Below are 25,583 nucleotides of genomic sequence, written 5' to 3'. Positions count from 1 at the left end.
GGGAAATTGCGAAGAGTATGAAAGAAAAGAAAGATATATATATATATATATATATATATATATATATATATATATATATATATATATATATATATATATATATGTGTGTGTGTGTGTGTGTGTGTGTGTGTGTGTATTAAGTCTCCATGTCTTTTCAATCTACTGGTGTTTGCATTCGTGAACCCACATGATGTAACTTCTAAAGGAGAAATTTGTTGTCCTTCTGTAAATATAGCCTTAAACATATACATATCAAACCAGATATAAAATATATCATCTAGTACCCATTTCATCGACCAACCTAGGCTAGGGAAGGAAGAACAGGTGGGTGTCACGGTGGAACACCTACCACATCCAGGGTTCGAACCTGTACACTCGAACCACCGTCATGGTCAGCATCTCGAACCCCTTTACCCACGTAGGTCCATCTCAAGCGTCAACAGTCAACATCGTCAGTAACTTTGCATGAGGAATGAGCGTAGTAACATCACCACAAACCTGCATGACTCTGGCACCTGGAAGGCAAGACGCGATGTCTGTGGAGAGGATATGATATATTCTGTGTCCATATAACTATCACCGATATATGAGCTACTTTTATACCTATTTGCATTGCATGTCGCACGCAATCCCTAATCATCACATCTTCATATACCTTCCTTACAACATTTCCACTTTTGTAAATATAGGATGTTAACTCATAAATCACAATATACAAGGAATACAATTTTCGACTACAGCCAGACACAACAGACATGGAAAATTGTCATCAATGACTCTCCATTATGTGGATAAACACACATCAAAATAAAATCTAACATACCCTCATAGCATTTAGTTCACATCACACTAAGCCTCACAATTGAATACATCCTCTGATAATGATGATGTAATATAAACATGTTTAAAAATCTATCTTTATCAGTTCCATGAATTCCAGCACCGCGTACCCATCCCCTCTCGGCCAGAAATGCCCTTCGTGATAACTAGGAAGATACTAAAGACCCTCTCCGGTACCCTCGTACGATAATCCAGTTTACTTACAGGAAGTCAAAGCTTAGAAGACTCTAGGATGAAGCTGACGACGTCCTCATGTCCCACCTCCTGTGCCAGGTCGCCGGACATTCCCCTCATAACACGTCACCAATATGGGTAAGAACCCAGAGTACACACACCACCAGGTAGGTCCTCCCCATAACCTCGGCGAGGCCAAGCATGGTTGTCAAGTAGAGATGTACGTGTTAAGAGCCATCCCTCTGGATTGGACTGGATCACAAAATTTAGGCTTATAAGCCAAGCACTGAAGTATCTTAAGACTGTTCAGCGCTCTTAATACACAGTATTCTAGCTTAGAAATTCATTTCACCTCAAACAAATGGCCAATTTAAGTTTGATAGAACAAGACGAGTAGAACGAAAAGTATAGTAGAGAAAATAGCCTACTTGTGTTAGTGTGATAGCTCAAACTTGACCTTTGCAACACAGTTAAACGCACGTACCAGGGAAAGGGAAAATCCCCGCTGTCATACCTCAAGCCATCACTACTCCACACAAACCCCACCACCGCCTTAAGGTCCATGTAGATAGGGGGCCACCCCTCTGTATTCTAGAAGAGGCCATCTCTCTCCTGAAAATACTTGGGGAAGAAGGAAGGTCAGTTCCCCTTCTCGTATCCACCTGGTCATTTTCTCCTCATCTAATCACATATCTGCCAGTTCCGTCTCCTCTGAAAAACAAGACAAACAAATCTAAATCACTTTCATTATGGTAGCCAAGACGGCACAGGAAAATGAATGCCCTAATCAGGGCGATCTTGTTAATGTTATACCCTAGCCTAAACCATGTACCCAATTTATCGGCCAATCCCTAAAGGAGGATGAACAGCGGGATTGATTGTGAAATGAGTGTTGTAACAAGGACTTGAACCCAACTTGTCGTGCAACCCGGCAACTTACCCTAACCTCCACCGTTTTGAAAATAGTTAACTTAATCCCTAATCTATCAGTATCTTGTTCTTTCATCACTTAGTCATTCAGTATTTACAGTTCAAGATAGGCAGGTTTTTCTTCAAAATCAAAAGTTTCTCTGCCTTTTCTGATAAAAGTCATTTATGTTTTGCATCATAAATCAAGCTAGCAACACTGAATAGGTGCCCGCTAGGGACACTGCTTGGGGGACAGCAAAGATATCGACAAGAGACCTTCGCCAAATCAGGGCAGATTCTCTTCTTTCCACCATCGCAAACTGTCTTCACTTGTTCCACTGACTCTCTTTTCCTTGTGATAAATGACAATATCTTCCACTGCACTCTTCCTCGATGCACGTCTCTCTTCTGCGTCATCATCACAGCTGGAAGCAAAAGTAGAGGTCATTACTTCATCCAGCGTTCCATAGGTGTTGGTTGTGTTGTTTGCGTTTTCTTTCTTCGTTTTCTGGTTGGTTCGTCGTCTTCATTTGGCCCTGGTGCTCAGCTGAGTTACCTCTTCACATAGTTTGGCAAGTGATGATTTCACTTGATCAGTGATGTGAAATAAGGAAAAGAATTTACTTTTGTATCTTGGATCAAAATATGTTGCAACTCAGTACAAATCTTCACTTTCAAGACGAAAATCTTTTTTCAACATCAGCTCCCATTGGATGCTTCATGATGTTTACTGTGTTGCTTTTTTTCATCTTGGGGTGACTCAATCATTGATTCGATTTCTGGTTCAGAGCCTGAAACTGAGATATCAATTACTTCAGACACTTCTGATGTGCTTGTCTGTAGAGTGGTTTTCAAGGAAGCTACAAGAGGTATCACATCATAAGGTTTAGTCTAAAGCTTTTGCACATTTGGACATTATCAACCATTCAAGGATGACGGGTGCCTTTATTTTGGAGATGGGAGCAGCATGTACACATAGTGACTCCTGTATTTCTAGTGTTCTTTTCAGCATGTACAAGCTGCTGTGTTCCACCTTGTGAGTATATCATGAACAACACACAGCCTGAGTTCTTGCAGCCTGTACTGAATCTTTTTTAAGTTTATCTTGTGTCATCGTTGAGTGATAAGAGTTGCCATGCTGCGACATTTCTGAATTATCTTTATTTCATCCTGTGAAGATATTCCAGTTTTAACAACTTGTATTTCACGAACAGGACAATCAAAAGTATTTACACCTGACAGGAATATAGCCCTTTTCATATCTGCTCCAGCATCAAGCAAAACACCGCGCACATTTAAAATCATCAAACTTTCTAGATATATATTCTCCTGTGTGCCGTTCAGCACCTAACACGAAGTTAGACTCGGCAATGAAAAACCTACTGAGGTATCTGACCACACGTCAGTTGTGATGGAAATCTTGCTGTCCTGCTTCACTACATCAATCAATCCCTTCATTCATTGAAAACAGACTCGTACATGTCACTGGATATCAGTGAAGATTAAAAGTTTCGCTGCTTCAGCCTGTATTGTGGAGCAGCCTCAGCCATCAGTCTCATGAATCCATGTGTACTTATCCATGTGTACTTATCCAGTTTCTTTAAATTTATTTAAAGTTATAAGCATCCCACAGTTTTCCACTCTGAAAATATTCAACATTGCTTAATGTCTGACCCTTTTTTTTTTTTAATTTTTAGTCTCTAGTTTCTCCTCTAACTTTTCTTTCTTCAGCTTCTAATTCTTCAAACTGTTCTTTGTGCATTGATTTCAAATGATTTTTCGAAGATGTAGTTCCACGTCCCATTCGTGAATAACATGTTTTCCACACTTGACTGTTTCTTGATGCCATTGTACATAAAAAAAAAAAATAGTAAGGCTTATAAGACTTGATCATTTCACTTTAATCAATGTGATCGACTGACACACTGCACGCTCCTGAGACCAGTGTGTGACGACACATATGACACACGCCATATCACAGAGTTGATTAGAAGCGCTCACCGCTGCCAGTTCTTATTCTTCAGACTTCTTTTGTACATCCACCACATGCTCTTTCTGGGTAGCAAGGGTGCGGATGCAGATGTTAAATCGCAAATGCCGATGTTTACTTCTTCACAAATGCGGATGCAGTTAAAGAATTAAGCGGATCTTCAGCATAAGCGGTTATCCGATACATCTCTGTCACCTACAGTTGACTTAACCAATATCATATTCGAAACAAATCCTAGCTCAACCAGTCTTATGTCTCCAAAACTTTAAGAGGTTGACGAGGAACCTGTTGAAGCTACATCAGTATTCCTATTTGTTACTGTGGAGGGTATAATACATTAGTTCCCCCAATTTATGAACCAAATGAAAAATTGAACGAAATCTAATCCCATCACAAACTTGAAAACAAAAAGATATGGTCTGGTGACCGTTATCTGTCGGGGTTCGGAAAGTTGACGGTACTTTTCTGAACAGCAGTTCACGTAAATAAGCCGGAAAACTGGACATAACATATAATGCTTCCTGTATTTATGTGAATAAAGTCAGTATTTGGTTTTGCCTATTACTAATTACCGCTAGGAATATAGGAGTATGAAATCTGCACGTCGTATAAGGAGACTAATTGGGACGGGAGCGGGAGGTTGGAAATTCTCTTCATGCAATATTACACTCTAAAGCAAGAAACAGAGGAAGAAGCCACCTAGCCATCTTTTCCAGACGCTACCTTTCATTATAATCATTACTATCATTATAACAAGTACAGCCGTAATGCTCTACTTAATCGTCGTTTCTTTCCGACAGAATCAGTGACAGAGACTTCGGGAGACCTCACGGGCAGAAATGATGACTGGCATGGCACACGCTAACAGCAACAGTTCGTGTAATCACCAGCCAAAATAGGATTAAGCAATGCCAAGTCTTCCGGCAAGTCTAATGTTTCCATAAACAAATCCACTTGACAAAGACAGACACACTTCAGCTTCATAATGGTAGTCTGGCCTTTGACTTGACCTTTAAGGGTGAGGTTAGAGGTCACGTCATGATACCCAAGGGTCGCACAAGTCATGCTGAAGGATTGCACCATCGTGGTCAAGGCATTACTGAGCTGTCAAAGAATCTTGCTACAAAAGCAGCCCTTCAAACTGCGACTGAACAAATCCTGGATCTGCAAGAAGCTTACAGCCTTGGGCTGCAGGAGTCTTTGAAAGGTCCTGGGTAACACTAGAACTCTATCAAAGTGGTTCTGGGGATATTGTAAACAGGTGGTGGTGGGGCTGAGAGAGAGAGAGAGAGAGAGAGAGAGAGAGAGAGAGAGAGAGAGAGAGAGAGAGAGAGAGAGAGAGAGAGCTATCTCCTGACACCTGCCTCACCCATTACAAGCCATGACTAAAAGACACTTCATTCTCCACATTTGCATTCCTTCCTTGTAAGTATCGTCCAAACACCTCTCTTTTTGTCTTTCACTGACAACCTTACTTCATCCCACCACTCACTACTCTTTACCTGCCTACCTCCCACCTTTCTCATGCCACATGTATCTTTTGCGCATGCCATCACTGCTTCCTTACATACATCCCATACCTTAACCACTCCCCTCACGTCATTTGCTCTCACCTTTTGCCATTCTACATTCAAAATTTCCTGGCACTTCCTCACACAAGTCTCCTTTCCAAGCTCACTCACTCTCCCTAACACTCTCCTTTTTTTAAAACAACAAATCTTTACCCTCAAAAGATGATCAGACATCCCTCCAGCTGCCCCTCTCAGCACATTAACATCCAAAAGTCTTTCTTTTACATGCCTATCAATTTATACGTAATCTAATAATACCCTTTGACCATCTCTCCTACTACTGTATTGTAGATTCATTCTACTGAAAGCACCCAGATTCGAGCAATTTTCTTTTGTCCATAACTGTAGTGTTGCATTTATTCAATTGTTGACTTAGGTTGGCTATACTTGTGTGTGTAAAGTATACTAGCAACATTCTTATAATTGTGTTTGTGAAGAAGAAATTTCTTGATTTGAAAACATACTTGGATTGTTTAAATTTTCTATGCCCTGTAAATAATAATTCCTTTTTGTATTATTTGTTTCTTTTAATGTAAAGTTTTAATCCGTGTTCAATTTCATCCCTTCACTTTGTAGTAGCGTCGTCCGTGTTGCGTAACAATATGAATATACAGTTTCCTCTTTAAGAAAGTCAAAATACAAGGAGGGGAGGGTTTCTAGCCCCCTGCTCCCATCCCCTTTAGTCGCCTTCTACAACATGCGGGGAATGTGTGGGAAGTATTCTTTCTCCCCAATCACTACTAGAAGCAGTGAAAAGTTTTTATCATGGATGTAAGGCATGTGTACGAGTAGAAAGAGAGGAGATCTGCTGGTTCCCGGTGAATGTCGGTTTTCGGCAGGGGTGCGTGATGTCTCCATATTGGGGTTGTTAGGGAGGTGAATGCAAGAGTTTTGGAGAGAGGGAGAAGTATGCAGTCTGTTGGGGATGAGAGGGCTTGGGAAGCGAGTCAGTTGTTGTTCGCTGATGATACAGCGCTGGTGGCTGATTCGGGTGAGAAACTGCAGAGGTTGGTGACCAAGTTTGGTAAAGTGCGAGAAAGAAGAAAGCTGAGTATGAATGTGAACAGGAGCAAGGTTATTAGGTTCAGTAGGGTTGAGGGAAAAGTTAATTGGGAGGTAAGTTTGAATGGAGAAAAACTGGAGGAAGTGAAGCGTTTTAAATATCTGGGAGTGGATTTAGCAGCAGATGGAACCATGTAAGTAGAAGTGAGTCACAGGGTGGGGGAGGGGGGGCGAAGGTTCTGGGAGCGTTGAAGAATGTCTGGATGGCAATAACGTTAACTAGGAGAGCAAAAAATGTGTATGTTAGAAGGAAAAGTGGTTCTAACAATGTTATATGGTTGCAAGGCATGGGCTATAGATAAGGTTGTGCGGAGGAGGGTGGATGTGTTGGAAATGAGGTGTTTGAGGACAATATGTGGTGTGAGGTAGTTTGATCGAGTAAGTAATGAAAGGGTAAGAGAGATGTGGCAATAAAAAGAGTGTGGTTGAGAGAGCAGAAGAGGGTGTATTGAAATGATTTGGTCACATGGAGAGAATGAGTGAGGAAAGATTGACAAAGAGGATATATGTGTCAGAGGTGGAGGGAACGAGAAGTGGGAGACCAAATTGGAAGGATGGAATGAAAAAGATTTTGAGTGATCGGGGCCTGACCATACAGGAGGGTGAAAGGCATGCAAGGAATAGAGTGAATTGGAACAAAGTGGTATACCAGGGTCGATGTGCTGTCAATGGACTGAACCTGGGCATGTGAAGCATCTGGGGTAAACCATGGAAGGTTTTGTGGGGCCTGACTGTGGAAAGGGAGCTGTGGTTTCGGTGCACAACACATGACAGCTAGAGACCGAGTGTGAACGAATATGGCCTTTGTTGTTTTTTCCAAGCGCTACCTCGTGTGCACGCAGTGGGAGGGGGTGCTGTTTCATGTGTGGCGGTATGACGACGAGAATGGATGAAGGCAGCTAGTATGAATATGTACACGTGTATTGTATATGCCTGTGAATGTATATGTATGCATATGTTGAAATGTATAGGTATGTATATGTGTGTGTGTGGGCGTTTATGTATATGCATGTGTATGCGGTTGGGTTGGGCCATTCTTTCGTCCGTTTCCTTGAGTTACCTTGCTAATGTGGGAGACAGCGACTAAGTATATTAAATGTAGAAAAAAAAATCATATAGTGTTAATGGAATGGCCTTGATTGGGCTTCAGCTGCCCTTACTGTCTCAGCTATAAAGAAAAAAAAAAGATGGGAACATGAACCAGCTTGCCACTTCACATTTCCCCCTATGGCTTCAAATACCCTGGTTCAGCCCACTGACGGCACCACATTGCTCCAATTTGTTCTAACCGTGGCATGGCCTCACACCCTCCTAATGTTCAGGCCTATAACCTCTGAGCCCTCTTGCACTCCATCCTTCCACCTTAAAACAAATATATCTTCATATAAACATTTTCTAAATGGTAAACTTTGAAAAAAATGAAATTATCTATCAGCATAATTAATCACTTGGGTCACCAAGATCAATTATCTGCTCATCAAAAATAGTCTTAATTCTGGCTTTCTATTATTAGACTGTACTGTTGTATCAATACTTTCAATGGCTTCTTTATTGTTTCTATCTTGTCATTCTTATGTTTGTCGCTGTTTTGTCTTCATTCAATTGTTTTCTTAGCTATAAAGTTATCTATTGCAAGGTTTATTTGGTTTCTTGCCATTTCTATCAAAAACTCAACAATTATTGTATCCATGTTTCCATTACTAACTACTCTATTCTTTGTCTACTCTATTTGTTCCTAGAATTTGTCCAATTCCTTGTACTATTCTTTTCGTCACTGGTCTCCATTTCTACAATAAATGATAATGCCATGTATCCTTCTTAATGTACTCATTCTTGTTCCTCGTACCCATCATCTTTGTTCACATCTTTTCTTATCATTAGATATGGCATCATTCTCCAATTAGACACATTCATACAAGTTATCCTTGCCTAGCTCTGCTATGACTTGAGAGGAGGGGGATATATCAGCATCTGTAATTCCATTTGCATTTGCTTAACCTATCATAGTGCCTACAAACATATGGCTGAATGAACCTTTCCTTTAATCTTCATGATGTAGCTACCATAGCAGAATATCTTCATGTACAACAGTCGATGTGTATTTCTACATTTGTTGTCAATATACATCTTCCCTAAGGCAGAGCATGTATGTCTCTTTTATAATTTTTACTTTTTCTTCCCTTTAAAATTTGTTATTCCTTTGGTTTTGCTTTTCTAATACCATTTTCCACCATTTAAGGTTATTTCAGAGGTACTAGCAATCTAGATGTCTTGAAATCCTCAGTTAAAGTCTTATCTCAGTTTACCATTCTTCCTCACTATCCTTGTTATGATGCCAATTTCTGAAGTTTATACTGGTTCACCTGTGAGTATGTTTTGTTTACACATCTCATTTGAATATCATTATGTCAATTCTCAAATAGTCGTGCCTTCCTACGCTGCATTTTGTGCATTCAACCGAGGTTTGCGAATTATGATCAATTCTATACCACTTTCAACAGTATGTAAATCTGTTAAACAAACAGTTTCAACCATCTGCATTAATAACACAGCATTTTCCTTTTCTCCAATATTCTTTTGGCATGCATACTCTGCTGTCTATAAAAGTAAATGCCTTCCTTAAACATAACAGTATTATCTTTTTCAAGGTGGGATTGTGTATTTTGTGCTGGCACAAAATTTTGAGATGTGATGAGCAAGTGATTGTAACAAGGTCAGAGTTCCAAGCAGACCTTTACGGAGAGGAGTGATGAAACTCCTGAAGGCAACATCTGTCTCTGATTGAATAATGTTTTCTGGTGAGGAGGGTCTGACAGTGAAGGCAGATGTACTTAAGTGATCCAGGGTTGAGGTTACTGTGATTTGTCTGCATAAGTACTTTTTATCTGACATTTGGATTACTATTTTCAATGACAAAAAAAGTTTAAGCTAACGTGTAAAACGTTTGAGTTCAGCCTATGGTCCAGCACGTTGGCCATGGACAATTCAAGGTTGCACTCAATATCTTGTGATAGTACTACCATAAACAACTCTACTACAAAATATGCTTATCAAAAATTCTAACATTCTTCCTTTTCAAAGAAACTATTTTCAAAATTAATATTAACATTCTTAACAGGGCATGTGAAGCGTCTGGGGTAAACCATGGAAAGTTTTGTGGGGCCTGGATGTGGAAAGGGAGCTGTGGTTCCGGAGCATTATACATGATAGCTAGAGACCGAGTGTGAACGAATGTGGCCTTTGTTGTCTTTTCCTAGCGCTACCTCGCATGCATGCGGGGGAGGTGTGGGGTGTCATTTCATGTGTGGCGGGGTGGCGACGGGAATGAACAAAGGCAGCAAATATGAATTATGTACATGTGTATATATGTATATGTCTGTGTATATATATACGTTGAAATGTATATGTATGTGTGTGTGGACGTGTATGTATATACAGGTGTATGTGGGTGAGTTGGGTCATTCTTTCGCCTGTTTCCTTGAGCTACCTAGCGAGACAGTGACAAAATATAATAAAATAAATAACCAGATATAAAATTCCAAATAAGAAACCGCTATGGGAAAGTCCAAGAATGCTGTCACCAAGGAAGAAATTATCTAAAACAGAAAAATATGTATTTATTGACACACCCTCAAACTCACAGCCTGAGCAAAGATATAGATATTAAATTATTCATGCTTAAAATACTGAAATTCTTATCATAGCTTTCTTGTGTATAATACATAAAATTCATTAGATACTTTACCCTCTTAAAACACTACAGAAATATACAATTGTTTTTCATAACTGACAATTATTCAACAATAAATGACTAAGCAAGCCACTGATAGAGTGGGCATGAGCCATAAAAAACAACAACAAAGTTTACAATAAAAGAGCCATATTCTAAGAACAATTCACCTCTCAAATACCTGGATGGCATCCAAACATAAACACAAATTTTGTATCGCAATGATGGGAAGGTAATAAAGAACACTTGCACCAACAAAACTCAAGTTGTGAAGTTGTGCTGAAAAGTTTAAGCAGTGAATATGTTTGAACTTTTAGTACGTGATTCTTCTCAACAAAGCCAGGAGATAAAAGAATCTTCAGAACCTTGTGCAGCAGATACTAGAAGTGCTGAAAAGACACAAGAGATGGAAGTTGACAGTTTTTGTAGAAATAAACCATCTACTTCAAAAATAAAACTGCACCAATTACTTACAACAGTGAGTGACTAAAATATACAAATTCTCATGGCTGGAAAGTAAATTTATATTCAACTTGCTGTCAATGGATTGAACCAGGGCATGTGAAGCATCTGGGGTAAACCATGGAAAGTTCTGTGGGGCCTGGAAGTGGAAAGGGAGCTGTGCTTTCGGTGCATTATTACATGACAGCTAGAGACCAAGTGTGAACAAATGTGGCATTTGTTGTCTTTTCCTAGCGCTACCTTGCACACATGAAGGGGGGAGGGGGTTTTTATTTCATGTGTGGCGGGGTGGTGATGGGAGTGAATAAAGGCAGACAGTATGAATTATGTACTTGTGTATATATGTATATGTCTGAGTGTGTGTATATATATGTATACGTTGAGACGTTATTTATTTATTTATTTATTTTGCTTTGTCGCTGTCTCCCGCGTTTGCGAGGTAGTGCAAGGAAACAGACGAAAGAAATGGCCCAACCCACCCATATACACATGTATATACACACACGTCCACACACGCAAATATACATACCTATACATCTCAATGTACACATATATATACACACACAGACACATACATATATACCCATGCACACAATTCACACTGTCTGCCTTTATTCATTCCCATCGCCACCTCGCCACACATGGAATACCATCCCCCTCCCCCCCCCCTTCATGTGTGTGAAGTAGTGCTAGGAAAAGACAACAAAGGCCCCATTCGTTCACACTCAGTCTCTAGCTGTCATGCAATAATGCCTGAAACCACAGCTCCCTTTCCACATCCAGGCCCCACGCAACTTTCCATGGTTTACCCCAGACGCTTCACACACCCTGATTCAATCCACTGACAGCACATCAATCCTGGTATACCACATCGATCCAATTCACTCTATTCCTTGCCCGCCTTTTACCCTCCTGCATGTTCAGGCCCCGATCACTCAAAATCTTTTTCACTCCATCTTTCCACCTCCAATTTGGTCTCCCACTTCTCCTCGTTCCCTCCACCTCCGACACATATATCCTCTTGGTCTGTCTTTCCTCACTCATTCTCTCCATGTGCCCAAACCATTTCAAAACACCCTCTTCTGCTCTCTCAACCACGCTCTTTTTATTTCCACACATCTCTGTTACCCTTACATTACTTACTCGATCAAACCACCTCACAGCACACACTGTCCCCAAACATCTCATTTCCAGCACATCCACCCTCCTGCGCACAACTCTATCCATAGCCCACGCCTCGCAACCATACAACATTGTTGGAACCACTATTCCTTCAAACATACCCATTTTTGCTTTCCGAGATAATGTTCTCGACTTCCACACATTCCTCAAGGCTCCCAGAATTTTCGCCCCCTCCCCACCCTATGATTCACTTCCGCTTCCATGGTTCCATCCGCTGCCAGATCCACTCCCAGATATCTAAAACATTTTACTTCCTCCAGTTTTTCTCCATTCAAACTTACTTCCCAATTGACTTGACCCTCAACCCTACTGTACCTAATAACCTTGCTCTTATTCACATTTACTCTTAACTTTCTTCTTTCACACACTTTACCAAACTCAGTCACCAGCTTCTGCAGTTTCTCACATGAATCAGCCACCAGCGCTGTATCATCAGCGAACAACAACTGACTCACTTCCCAAGCTCTCTCATCCCCAACAGACTTCATACTTGCCCCTCTTTCCAAAACTCTTGCATTCACCTCCCTAACAACCCCATCCATAAACAAATTAAACAACCATGGAGACATCACACACCCCTGCCACAAACCTACATTCAATGAGAACCAATCACTTTCCTCTCTTCCTACACATACACATGCGTTACATCCTCGATAAAAACTTTTCACTGCCACTAACAACTTGCCTCCCACACCATATATTCTTAATACCTTCCACAGAGCATCTCTGTCAACTCTATCATATGCCTTCTCCAGATCCATAAATGCTACATACAAATCCATTTGCTTTTCTAAGTATTTCTCACATACATTCTTCAAAGCAAACACCTAATCCACACATCCTCTACCACTTCTGAAACCACACTGCTCTTCCCCAATCTGATGCTCTGTACATGCCTTCACCCTCTCAATCAATATCCTCCCATATAATTTACCAGGAATACTCAACAAACTTATACCTCTGTAATTTGAGCACTCACTCTTATCCCCTTTGCCTTTGTACAATGGCACTATGCATGCATTCTGCCAATCCTCAGGCACCTCACCATGATTCATACATATATTAAATAACCTTACCAACCAGTCAACAATACAGTCACCCCCTTTTTTAATAAATTCCACTGCAATACCATCCAAACCTGCTGCCTTGCCGGCTTTCATCTTCCGCAAAGCTTTTACTACCTCTTCTCTGTTTACCAAATCATTTTCCCTAACCCTCTCACTTTGCACACCACCTCGACCAAAACACCTTATATCTGCCACTCTATCATCAAAGACATTCAACAAACCTTCAAAATACTCACTCCATCTCCTTCTCACATCACCACTACTTGTTATCACCTCCCCATTTGCACCCTTCACTGAAGTTCCCATTTGCTCCCTTGTATTACGCACTTTATTTACCTCCTTCCAGAACATCTTTTTATTCTCCCTAAAATTTAATGATACTCTCTCACCCCAACTCTCATTTGCCCTTTTTTTCACCTCTTGCACCTTTCTCTTGACCTCCTGTCTCTTTCTTTTATACATCTCCCACTCAATTTCATTTTTTCCCTGCAAAAATCGTCCAAATGCCTCTCTCTTCTCTTTCACTAATACTCTTACTTCTTCATCCCACCACTCACTACCCTTTCTAATCAACCCACCTCCCACTCTTCTCATGCCACAAGCATCTTTTGCGCAATCCATCACTGATTCCCTAAATACATCCCACTCCTCCCCCACTCCCCTTACTTCCATTGTTCTCACCTTTTTCCATTCTGTACTCAGTCTCTCCTGGTACTTCCTCACACAAGTCTCCTTCCCAAGCTCACTTACTCTCACCACCCTCTTCACCCCAACATTCACTCTTCCTTTCTGAAAACCCATACAAATCTTCACCTTAGCCTCCACAAGATAATGATCAGACATCCCTCCAGTTGCACCTCTCAGCACATTAACATCCAAAAGTCTCTCTTTCGCACGCCTGTCAATTAACACGTAATCCAATAACGCTCTCTGGCCATCTCTCCTACTTACATAAGTATACTTATGTATATCTCGCTTTTTAAACCAGGTATTCCCAATCATCAGTCCTTTTTCAGCACATAAATCAACAAGCTCTTCACCATTTCCATTTACAACACTGAACACCCCATGTATACCAATCATTCCCTCAACTGCCACATTACTCACCTTTGCATTCAAATCACCCATCACTATAACCTGGTCTCGTGCATCAAAACCACTAACACACTCATTCAGCAGCTCCCAAAACACTTGCCTCTCATGATCTTTCTTCTCATGCCCAGGTGCATATGCACCAATAATCACCCATCTCTCTCCATCAACTTTCAGTTTTACCCATATTAATCGAGAATTTACTTTCTTACATTCTATCACATACTCCCACAACTCCTGTTTCAAGAGTATTGCTACTCCTTCCCTTGCTCTTGTCTTCTCACTAACCCCTGACTTTACTCCCAAGACATTCCCAAACCACTCTTCCCCTTTACCCTTGAGCTTCGTTTCACTCAGAGCCAAAACATCCAGGTTCCTTTCCTCAAACATACTACCTATCTCTCCTTTTTTCACATCTTGGTTACATCCACACACATTTAGGCACCCCAATCTGAGCCTTCGAGGAGGATGAGCATAAAATTTTTCAAATCAATAACCTCTTTAGCCTTCATTCCTTACTTTTGTAGCAACTCGATGAAGGCAAGGTATAAAAATAGTGTACACAATGTTAAAATGTGCTGAAAGGAATACAAGACTGCTTACTGGATAAAGTAGTATCTAGCAAGCTATTCATATTCTCCATAAGGTCAAAAATTAAATATGCTTCTCTAGTTTGGTCATCACACCTAAAGAAGCACAATGAGCTCATAGGGAACGTCCAGAGGAAGGCAACACAGATGGTACCAGAACCAAGAGAGCTAAGTTATGGGGAAAGGCTGGAGATTTCAAATTTACCCACCTTGGAGGAGAGCAGAGTGAGGGATGATCTAATCACAACCTCTGAAGTTTGTAAAAAAGACTCACGATGTAGACAGTAAACTGCTTTTTAAGAGATGCTGGGACAGAGCAACCAGAGGTTAAAACATGAAATCAAACAAACTTGTTAATAAGGATGTAAAGAAATACTTTTATAGTAAAATAGAGGATGAATGGAACAGAATGACTTAAGACATGATAAATGCAGATAGCATACATAAATTGAAGAGGTTGTATCATAGAAATTGTTGAAGAAACAGGGCCTAACAAGCATAAAACTACCTTCCTGCACCCTACATATAAATATATATATTTTTCTTTCATACTATTCGCCATTTCCCGCGTTAGCGAGGTAGCATTAAGAACAGAGGACTGGGCCTTTGAGGGACTTTCCTCATATATATATCCCTGGGGATAGGGGAGAAAGAATACTTCCCACGTATTCCCTGCGTGTCGTAGAAAGCGACTAAAAGGGGAGGGAGCAGGGGGCTGGAAATCCTCCCCTCTTGTTTTTTTTTTAATTTTCCAAAAAAAGGAACAGAGAAGGGGGCCAGATGAGGATGTTCCCTCAGAGGCCCAGTCCTCTGTTCTTAACGCTTCTCCCACTTCTCCTCGTTCCCTCCACCTCTGACACATATATCCTCTTGGTCAATCTTTCCTCACTCATTCTCTCCATGTGACCAAACCATTTCAAAACACCCTCTTCTGCTCTCTAAACCACACTCTTTTTATTACCACACATCTCTCTTACCCTATTATTACTTACTCGATCAAACCACCTCACACCACATATTGTCCTCAAACATCTCATTTCCATCACATCCACCCTTCTAAGCACAACTCTATCCATAGCCCATGCCTCGCAACCATACAACAGTGTTGGAACCACTATTACTTCAAACATACCCATTTTTGCTTACCGAGATAATGTTCTCTACTTCCACACATTTTTCAAGGCTCCCAGAATTTTCGCCCCCTCCCCCACCCTATGATCCACTTCCGCTTCCATGGTTCCATTCGCTACCAAATCCACTCCCAGATATCTAAAACACTTCACTTCCTCCAGTTTTTCTCCATTCAAACTTACCTCCCAATTCATTTGTCCCTCAACCCTACTGTACCTAATAGCCTTACTCTTATTCACATTCACTCTCAACTTTCTTCTTTCACACACTTTACCAAACTCAGTCCCAATTGACTTGACCCTCAACCCTACTGTACCTAATAACCTTGCTCTTATTCACATTTACTCTTAACTTTCTTCTTTCACACACTTTACCAAATTCGGTCACCAGCTTCTGCAGTTTCTCACATGAATCAGCCACCAGCGCTGTATCATCAGCGAACAACAACTGACACACTTCCCAAGCTCTCTCATCCACAACAGACTCCATACTTGCACCTCTTTCCAAAACTCTTGCATTCACCTCCCTAACAACCCCATCCAGAAACAAATTAAACAAACATGGAGACATCACACACCCCTGCCGTAAACCTACATTCACTGAGAACCAATCACTTCCTCTCTTCCTACATGTATACATGCCTTACATCCTCGATGAAAACTTTTCACTGCTTCTACCACACCATATATTCTTAATACCTTCCACACAGCATCTCTATCAAATGCCTTCTCCAGATCCATAAATGCTACATACAAATCCATTTGCTTCTCTAAGTATTTCTCACATACATTCTTCAAAGTAAACACCTGATCCACACATCCTCTACCACTTCTGAAACCACACTGCTCTTCCCCAGTCTGATGCTCTGTACATGCCTTCACCCTCTCAATCAATACCCTCCCATATAATCTACCAGGAATACTCAACAAACTTATACCTCTGTAATTTGAGCACTCACTCTTATCCCCTTTGCCTTTGTACAATGGCACTATGCAAGCATTCCGCCAATCCTCAGGCACCTCACCATGAATCATACATACATTAAATAACTTTACCAACCAGTCAACAATACAGTCACCCCCTTTTTTAATAAATTCCACTGCAATACCATCCAAACCCGCTGCCTTGCTGGCTTCCATCTTCCGCAAAGCTTTTACTACCTTTTCTCTGTTTACCAAATCATTTTCCCTAACCCTCTCACTTTGAACACCACCTCGACCAAAACACCCTGTATCTGCCACTCTATCATCAAACACACACATTATTTTTTTTTTTTTTTGCTTTGTCGCTGTCTCCCGCGTTTGCGAGGCAGCGCAAGGAAACAGACGAAAGAAATGGCCCAACCCACCCCCATACACATGTATATACATACGTCCACACACGCAAATATACATACCTACACAGCTTTCCATGGTTTACCCCAGACGCTTCACATGCCCTGATTCAATCCACTGACAGCACGTCAACCCCGGTATACCACATCGATCCAATTCACTCTATTCCTTGCCCTCCTTTCACCCTCCTGCATGTTCAGGCCACGATCACACAAAATCTTTTTCACTCCATCTTTCCACCTCCAATTTGGTCTCCCACTTCTCCTCGTTCCCTCCACCTCCGACACATATATCCTCTTGGTCAATCTTTCCTCACTCATTCTCTCCATGTGGCCATGTATAAACATACACAGACATATACATATATACACATGTACATAAGTCATACTTGCTGTCTTTATTCATTCCCTTTGCCATCCCGCCACACATGAAATGACAACCCTCTCCCCCCACACGTGCATGAGGTAGCGATAGGAAAAGACAATAAAGGCCCCATTCGTTCACACTCAGTCTCTAGCTCTCATGTATAATGCACCGAAACCATAGCTCCCTTTCCACATCCAAGCCCCACACAACTTTCAATGGTTTACCCCAGACGCTTCACATGCCCTGGTTCAATCCATTGACAGCACGTAGACCCGGTCTACGACATCGTTCCAATTCACTATTTCTTGCATGCCTTTCACCCTCCTGCATGTTCAGGCCCCGACTGCTCAAACTCTTTTTCACTCCATCCTTCCACCTCCAATTTGGTCTCCCACTTCTTGCTCCCTCCCCCTCTGAAAAATATATCCTGTCAATCTTTCCTCACTCATTCTCTCCATGTGACCATACTATTTCAATACACTCTCTTCTGCTCTCTCAACCACACTCTTTCTATTACCACACATCTCATCTGATGGAATGCTTGCATAGTGCCATTGTACAAAGGCAAAGGGGATAAGAGTGAGTGCTCAAATTACAGAGGTATGGGTTTGTTGAGTATTCCTGGGAAATTATTTTATTTTTTTTTTTTTGCTCTGTCGCTGTCTCCCGCGTTTGCGAGGTAGCGCAAGGAAACAGACGAAAGAAATGGCCCAACCCACCCCCATACACATGTATATACATACGTCCACACATGCAAAATATACATACCTACACAGCTTTCCATGGTTTACCCCAGACACTTCACATGGCCCAATTCAATCCACTGACAGCACGTCAACCCCGGTATACCACATCGCTCCAATTCACTCTATTCCTTGCCCTCCTTTCACCCTCCTGCATGTTCAGGCCACAATCACACAAAATCTTTTTCACTCCATCTTTCCACCTCCAATTTGGTCTCCCTCTTCTCCTCGTTCCCTCCACCTCCGACACATATATCCTCTTGGTCAATCTTTCCTCACACATTCTCTCCATGTGCCCAAACCACTTCAAAACACCCTCTTCTGCTCTCTCAACCACGCTCTTTTTATTTCCACACATCTCTCTTACCCTTACGTTACTTACTCGATCAAACCACCTCACACCACACATTGTCCTCAAACATCTCATTTCCAGCACATCCATCCTCCTGCGCACAACTCTATCCATAGCCCACGCCTCGCAACCATACAACATTGCTGGAACCACTATTCCTTCAAACATACCCATTTTTTGCTTTCCGAGATAATGTTCTCGACTTCCACACATTCTTCAAGGCTCCCAGAATTTTCGCCCCCTCCCCCACCCTATGATCCACTTCCGCTTCCATGGTTCCATCCGCTGCCAGATCCACTCCCAGATATCTAAAACACTTCACTTCCTCCAGTTTTTCTCAATTCAAACTCACCTCCCAATTGACTTGACCCTCAACCCTACTGTACCTAATATATATATATATATATATATATATATATATATATATATATATATATATATATATATATATATATATATTTTTTTTTTTTTTTCAAACTATTCGCCATTTCCCGCGTTAGCGAGGTAGCGTTAAGAACAGAGAACTGGGCCACTGAGGGAATATCCTCACCTGGCCCCCTTCTCTGTTCCTTCTTTTGGAAAATTAAAAAAAAAATTGAGAGGGGAGGATTTCCAGCCCCCCGCTCCCTCCCCTTTTAGTCGCCTTCTACGACACGCAGGGAATACGTGGGAAGTATTCTTTCTCCCCTATCCCCAGGGATAATATATATATATATTATCCCTGGGGATAGGGGAGAAAGAATACTTCCCACGTATTCCCTGCGTGTCGTAGAAGGCGACTAAAAGGGGAGGGAGCGGGTGGCTGGAAATCCTCCCCTCTCATTTTTTTTTTAATTTTCCAAAAGAAGGAACAGAGAAGGGGGCCAGGTGAGGATTTTCCCTCTAAGGCCCAGTCCTCTGTTCTTAACGCTACCTCGCAAATGCGGGAAATGGCGAATAGTATGAAAAAAAAAAAAAAAAATATATATATATATATATATATATATATATATATATACACATTCATAGACTGTGTTGCTAAACTCCGCCTACATGAGGTTACATCTCAAGTGAAGAGTCAACTTTGGTGTGCTTGTTTCATCATTGGTAGACAAAAGAAAATATGATCTGGTCAATGAACTCAATTCAAAGGAGGCCATCCAGTCCCTGACACAGCATATGTGGTGCAACCTTGAAACTACAGGAGCCAATGGATTGGTGGGATATTGGTTTCATATCTATAAACCTATGACCCACTACAAAAGAGGTCCTGGGACAGTAGTAATCATAATCGTATGCAGGAAATGGTGAAAAAAAAAACACACTTAGCAATTTTGTAGTGATATGAAATCTTACAACAGAAAAAACAGAAACTTACCTGGAAATGTTACCCAAAAACCTTCTTAAACACCAAAAATATTCTTCAATGTAACATCTAAAGTCCTCCACCAGTTTTCTCTTTTAATCTTTGGCTCCTGCGTATCCGAGTCCTTAAAAAAGTAAAATGGAAATGCCGGTTACCACATAAAGTGTATTAACAGAAAAATGAATGGCTAACTGTTCTTATCAAATCAGAAATCTTAAAATACTTATATCGAGGTCTGGTAACCATGCACACACACAAATATCTGCAAATACACTTAACAAAACACCTGAAATGTTACTAGGAGAGGTAAAGTGCTCCGAGAGAAAGATGGCAAATATCATACCCCTGTAAGAAAGAATACCAAAAAGATATACTGAACTACACACTAACAAGCATAACATACATGGTTTGTAAGGTATTGGAAAAGGTAAACAAACAGCAAGTGGATTCTTGCATAGGAGAAACTACACAAGTGAGAGAGAGTGTGGTTTCAGAGGAAATTAGACATGTGCAATGAACCTTTTACATTTCCATGAGAGTGGATTTCTTTTTCAATAATACAGAGGGGTGGGAGGACTGTATCTGAAATGCTTGAAAGCATTTGACAATCATTCAGGAGACTGGTAAAGAAATGGATCTCCTGGTAAGGATACAAGGAAACCTACTTATACAGACTAAAGATTATTTTCAGCAGAAAACAAAGAGCACACATAAGGGAAGCCATCTTAAAATGGGTTGAAGTCATCAGTAGCATGCTAAAGAGTTCTCTCTTAGGACCATTGCTCTTCTTGATCTATAAAAATGACAATCTAAAGTGTATGGACTCTTTCCTGAATATGTGTACAGAGGGATGTGAAAAGCTTGTACAATTGCATCACCTTACAAGGGAAACTTGACAAGCTTCAAAGTTAGTCTGATGTATGGCTGATGAAGTTCAACCACAATACAGTAAATGTAAGAATATGAGGATGAGTCAAACTCCAAATCTGGTCTTATAAACGGTTGTATGAAGTGTAGGCCAAGTGCAGTACAGTAAATGTAAAAAAATGAGGTTGGGTAAGAGTGAAAGAAAGCTTCAAAACAAAGATTTGGGAGTCGACATTGTCCCTAATTTGTCAACAGTCCCACCTTAAGGAAATAGGGATACAAACTTTCTGCCATTAAATTTTTGAAAAGCATTCATATTCATTTATATCTCTGATGCTCATTCCCTTTGGGAACTCCCAATAAGGAGTGGCCAAGGCAAAAGAGTTTCCACTTATCCCTGTCCCTACATGTGTCCCTCACATTCACCATTTCACACATTATTCCACCATTTCTCTCCCTACAGTATTCCTCCACCCTATTTCCCCATGTTCCAGGTGGTCTTCCTTTCACATCAACCCCTTTAATTGTCCTATCATAGACTCCCCTTGTAAAACTCCCAGCTTTGCATTCTTTCCATTAGCCCAAACAACCTCAAAGTATTACATCTTGCCCATTCTACCACTCCATAATTCATTCCCTTTCCATTCCCTGCCATAAACCTCTTATACACTCCTTCATTTCTTTCTTGATTCCATCCAGTCACACCACATGCTCTTCTCAAATAGCTCATTTCCACTGCCTGGATTCTTGACCTCAGACTCATTCCATGTCCATGTTTCGCCTGCATAGGTCAGGGATGGGAGAACTATGCTGTCCTTTAATCTTCTCTTTGCTTTCATACTTGCACCTCTACCTTTCATTATTCAATTAAGGGACCCAATGACTCTTCTACCCTGTAATGCTCTCTCTCTTATACCTCCTTCCATATCACCAAACTTACCCAAACAGCTCCTAAATACTTAGATTCTCTCACTTCTTCCAGTCTTCTCCCCATATCCAAAGCATAGTTTAGCACACTTCTTTCACTCTATATGATTTTACAATATCTATACTTTCACTCTGTTTCCTTTCAAATACTGTTACTTTACTTTTACTTACAGTTACCGTCAATCGCCTATGCTTACACACATCATAAAGCACACAACCTTCTGCTACTCCCCTTCACTCTCGGCAAACAACACAGTATCATCCACAAAAAAGCTTGCCACTAACCACCATATCTTGAACACCACACTCCATCTCTGCATATTTTATCCCTAGTTTTGCTTTCATCTCTCTTCTTACTCCATTCATACATATATTATGAAGCTAAGGTGATACCACACAGCCCTGTTTCACACCGAAATGTATCCTAAAACTTTTGCTCAACTTTCCATCCACTCTTTCACATGCATTAGCTCTTCTATATTAGGCTTTCACACCATCCAACAGTTGTCCCTATACACCATGTATTCTTAACTCTTGGAGCATGACATTTCCGCTCTACATCACTGCATGACTGGGATCAATTTAACCCCATCCAACATTTTTTAATATAATATCTGAAGGAATAATATAAACTAAGTGTACTGGATGCAACTATAATATACATGATATCTGATAATTCATGCAAACACTAAAATCATTCTGAAGCAAAACAATTTAATGTAAAACATACAACTTATAAACGTAACCTTATCTCCTTTAAATCAACAAGAAATGTCATTTTGAGGCCTACTTCATCACATGAGTTACATGTTACAAAATAATGTTCCAAGCACACAAATTCACAACACAGCTTGCATTATGTACTAGTTTTTCGATCTCTATTCCTTGGGCACACTGAATATCTTAAATGTTTCTCTGAAGAAACAGATGGAGTAACTCATCCCTGTCCTAAAATGCATGAAGCAGTACCAGTACTTGCGACTCAAAACCATGCCCGGTTCAAGAAGAAAAAGTCGACTCCTATGGTTCTAGCCCATGATGATCTGGAAATGCACATGTGTAGAGAACAAATGTATTATAGCATGCCAGATCAACAAGTTGCACCTAACAGGAACATGCCATCTCTTATTCATGTATTTAACACAGTATGTACCAATTATCTCATCTAGACAGTCAACACCTCCTTTAGCAAAATTATAATATAGTATAATTTCTGGTCTCTTTTTGTTACAATCACTCAATTTCTTATTTTTGTGCTGGCTCTACAATAGAAACAGATTCTTATTTTTCTTGGCCATGTAAGACACTATTTGTACCCTTTCTTCATTATAGGCAAAAACATTTTCAAACAATTTCTTGTGCTTTACCTCCCGCAGTTCTTTAGGAACTTCCAATCCGTTACCAAAAATAGTTCCTACTAATGACATATCTTGTGACGCAAGCTCTCTAGCTAATATCAAGCTTGTGAAAAAATTGTCACATGAAGTTTCTTCCCGTCCCATGCCAAAGAGTTGTGAGCTTTAGTACAACATGCATTCCTAAGTCACAAGTTCTCTCCATCTTTAATTGTATACATTTCAATATTCGATACATAATACGTGTCAGCATCCACCAGAACCCAAATCTTAGACCAAACTTGGCAGATATGATGGCATGTACTTAATGTAAGTACAACATCCCCTATATGGATACCATTGCTAATCAACAGTAACACACTCACTATGTTGGTAGCATTGTTGAAAATTTTCTACAAATCCATCAAACAGCAGTGATTCTATCCCTAGACAGACACCTCTGCACCTAGTTTCCCTAGTTTTGCTTTGCATTAAGTTCCAAAAAATACTGTAAGATGCCCATTTAAACAATACATATGTGGACAAGTGCTGTAGGAAAGAAGTGCACAGTGGTGTTAATAAAATATAATCCTCCAATAAATTTTGACAAACACAAAGATATACAAGATCAAAAACAAATTAATATCTCAGATTTGTTAGAGTACTATAATGTTGGATTTCCATTATAAACTGAGTAAAGGCATCTGGATTTCTATGGAGATGGATACTCATGGAGACCCAGATTCTTAAGATTTTTATATTTATTATTCATTTTGCTTTGTTGCTGTCTCCCGCGTTAGCGAGGTAGCGCAAGGAAACAGACGAAAGAATGGCCCAACCCTCCCACAAACACATGTATATACATACACATCCACACATGCAAATATACATACCTATACATCTCAACGTATACATATATATACACACACAAACATATACATATATACACACGCACATAATTCATACTGTCTGCCTTTATTCATTCCCATCGCCACCCCACCACACATGAAAATAACCACCCCTTCCCCCTAAAAGTGCACGAGGTAGCGCTAGGAAAAGACAACAAAGGCCACTTTCGTTCACATTCAGTCTCTAGCTGTCTTGTAATAATGCACCGAAACCACAGCTCCCTTTCCACATCCAGGCCCCACACAACTTTCTATGGTTTACCCCAGCCGCTTCACATGCCCTGGTTCAATCCATTGACAGCACGTCGACCTCGGTATACCACATTGTTCCAATTCACTCTATTCCTTGCACGCCTTTCACCCTCCTGCATGTTCAGGCCCCGATCACTCAAAATCTTTTTCACTCCATCTTTCCACCTCCAATTTGGTCTCCCACTTCTCCTCGTTCCCTCCACCTCTGACACATATATCCTCTTGGTCAATCTTTCCTCACTCATTCTCTCCATGTGACCAAACCATTTCAACACACTCTCTTCTGCTCTCTCAACCACACTCTTTTTATACAGCAAAATTTCCAACATCAGCATGTCAATGAACTCGCCAGGATGAGAGGAATTGATGCATCTTCATTGCTAGTTCTTGCCTTCATCCACATGACTATGGAAACCAAGAACATCATGCATGGTACACCTATTACAAAAAGTAGTGATGTAGAACACCAATTAGTAAAAGTGTTTAAGTTTCAGTTTGATTATGTGATGAACGAGTATGTAAAAGGGGAAGAAATGAAACTAAACTCAAGGAGATATAATTGTGGACACTAGAAAGAAGTCAGCAACTCTCTTGGTAATGTAAACTGGAGAAATTGGGTAGTCAGGAGCCAAAGCATTGTGGTAGAAGGATTCTGAGAAATTTACAAGAGACTAAGAAAAGTGTCAGCTTTAGCCTTCGATACTAAGGGAAAGCCGAGACAACGGGAGGAGTTATTAAAAAAAAAAAAGATGTCAAAAAGTGAAGGAGCTTTACAACACAGTGGAGGACTGGCCCCTTAACAAGACCCTAAAGTTTCATGAAATACTGGAAAATGGCCCAAACAAAACATAATGGGAAGAGTAAATCTTAAAAAAAGAAATGTATTGCATTAATTCTAAATCCTCCAGAAAACTTTTTATGAACCAAAACATTCTTTTTTCACATTGGAAGTTCCATCCACATCAATGCCAGGCCTTAACTGAAAATAAGAAATTTCAAAGTGAAAGAGAGACATGGGAAAGTATTAACAACTCTGAAAGGAAGTGAAAAACCTGTCTTTTAAAATGTGCTGTGTCATAGTTACTGGGAAAGACACAATAAGGTAAAGAGTTCCAAAGCATTGACATGTAAAGATAGAAACAGTCATCAAAATTACCCGACCTCCAGTTGCCAACGGCCACACTGTAATCATGCGACGCAGCAGCTTGCAGAGTATTGTGTGATCTAGCTAGTGGTGGGGGAATGGAAGCAGCCAGTTCTCAGAAGCAATAACCAAAGTAAGATAATGATATAACATTCAAGGAATTATCAGTACAGTGCATGAAACAGTGATACACACTTCTCAGACACAGTAA

The 25,583-nt window shown here is 40.5% G+C and overlaps 1 protein-coding gene across 2 annotated transcripts in view; it reads right to left on the bottom strand.

The window, feature by feature from the left end:
• Positions 1-301: 301 nt before the first annotated feature.
• The window catches only part of LOC139746155 (uncharacterized), a 69,155-nt gene continuing 43,873 nt past the window's right edge, over positions 302-25,583 (bottom strand). The window contains exons 4-6 of one of the 2 annotated variants that reach the window (XM_071657021.1): positions 19,953-20,064; positions 1,045-1,725; positions 302-515 (exon numbers count right to left, since the gene is read on the bottom strand). In XM_071657021.1, the coding sequence (XP_071513122.1) occupies positions 20,010-20,064 (55 nt within the window). In that variant the 3' untranslated portion in view covers positions 302-515; positions 1,045-1,725; positions 19,953-20,009. Of the gene's footprint in view, positions 516-1,044; positions 1,726-10,150; positions 10,666-19,952; positions 20,065-25,583 lie in introns of those variants that run through there. The other variant, XM_071657020.1, reaches the window with a different exon arrangement.

Source organism: Panulirus ornatus, chromosome 64, assembly GCF_036320965.1.
Source record: "Panulirus ornatus isolate Po-2019 chromosome 64, ASM3632096v1, whole genome shotgun sequence".
NCBI classification, from domain to species: Eukaryota; Metazoa; Arthropoda; class Malacostraca; order Decapoda; family Palinuridae; genus Panulirus; species Panulirus ornatus.
The sequence above is the reverse complement of the archived record's forward strand: the minus strand, read 5'-3'. Positions and strand labels throughout refer to the sequence as shown.